The sequence below is a fragment of the Dipodomys ordii genome, unplaced genomic scaffold (assembly GCF_000151885.1).
Source record: "Dipodomys ordii isolate 6190 unplaced genomic scaffold, Dord_2.0 Scaffold1000003020, whole genome shotgun sequence".
Taxonomy (NCBI): domain Eukaryota; kingdom Metazoa; phylum Chordata; class Mammalia; order Rodentia; family Heteromyidae; genus Dipodomys; species Dipodomys ordii.
This window is the reverse complement of record NW_012286637.1, coordinates 1-1,124: the sequence shown is the minus strand read 5'-3', so window position 1 is coordinate 1,124 and position 1,124 is coordinate 1. Positions and strand designations below refer to the sequence as shown.

Here is a 1,124-nt window from a genome sequence, read left to right as displayed (position 1 = left end):
TGGACCGCGAAGCCGAGCCAGCCGCGGCCCAGAGGCTCCGCCCGCCCATTAACGGGCCCGCCGTCGCCCGACCGGCCCTGCGCTCAGCCCCCGGCGCGTGGCCGACCCGGCGCGCAGACCCCGGCCCCGGCCTCGGCCCTGCGCCCAGCCCCAGCCCCCGCCGCGGCCCCGGCCCCGGCCTCGCCCCTGCGCCCAGACCCAGCCCCGGCCCCGGCCTCGCCCCTGCGCCCAGCCCCAGCCCCCGCCGCGGCCCCGGCCCCGGCCTCGGCCCTGCGCCCAGACCCAGCCCCCGCCGCGGCCCCGGGACCGGCCTCGCCCCTGCACCCAGACCCAGCCCCGGCCCCGGCCTCGGCCCTGCGCCCAGCCCCAGCCCCGGCCCCGGCCCCGGCCCCGGCCTCGCCCCTGCGCCCAGACCCAGCCCCCGCCGCGGCCCCGGCCCCGGCCTCGGCCATGCGCCCAGCCCCCGCCGCGGCCCCGGCCTCGCCCCTGCGCCCAGCCCCGGCCCCTGCGCCCAGCCCCCGCCGCGGCCCCGGCCCTGGCCTCGGCCCTGCGCCCAGCCCCCGCCGCGGCCCCGGCCTCGCCCCTGCGCCCAGCCCCGGCCCCTGCGCCCAGCCCCCGCCGCGGCCCCGGCCCCGGCCTCGCCCCTGCGCCCAGCCCCGGCCCCGGCCCCGGCCCCGGCCTCGCCCCTGCGCCCAGCCCCCGCCGCGGCCCCGGCCCCGGCCCTGCGGCCCCGGCCTCGCCCGCCCCCCCCTTCCCGCCGCGGACTGACGCGGAGGCCCGGCCTGGGCGGCCGCCGACCCCGCGAGCGCCCGTTCCCTCAGCGAGCGTGGCTCCCCACCGCCCCACACCTTCTCCTCATGGCGGACGCTCCAGGCAGCCGGGTCCCGACCTAGGCTCCTCCACACCGACCGAGAGCGCCAGACACAGCCAGCGCCGACGAGCTCGCTCCGCGGCGGAGGACAGCGCTAGGAAACTACTCCGCGAGCCGTTGCGCCCGGCAGAATTTCAAACCCAGCGGAAAGGCGGAGCGGCGCTGCGATTGGTGCGGCGTCCGTCACTCTTCACAGAACCCGCAATGGCCCCAAACCCTCCGGCGTGCGCGGCGACTGCGCAGTGAGGACTCG

The 1,124-nt window shown here is 83.1% G+C and overlaps 1 protein-coding gene across 1 annotated transcript; it reads left to right on the top strand.

The window, feature by feature from the left end:
* Positions 1–87: 87 nt before the first annotated feature.
* Positions 88–1,042, top strand: LOC106002843 (keratinocyte proline-rich protein-like; the record flags this gene model as incomplete). The annotated part of the gene is made up of 1 exon (XM_013037605.1): positions 88–1,042. A coding segment is annotated over one exon (955 nt), but the record flags the coding sequence as incomplete, so codon positions are not given.
* Between the last annotated feature and the right edge of the window lie 82 nt (positions 1,043–1,124).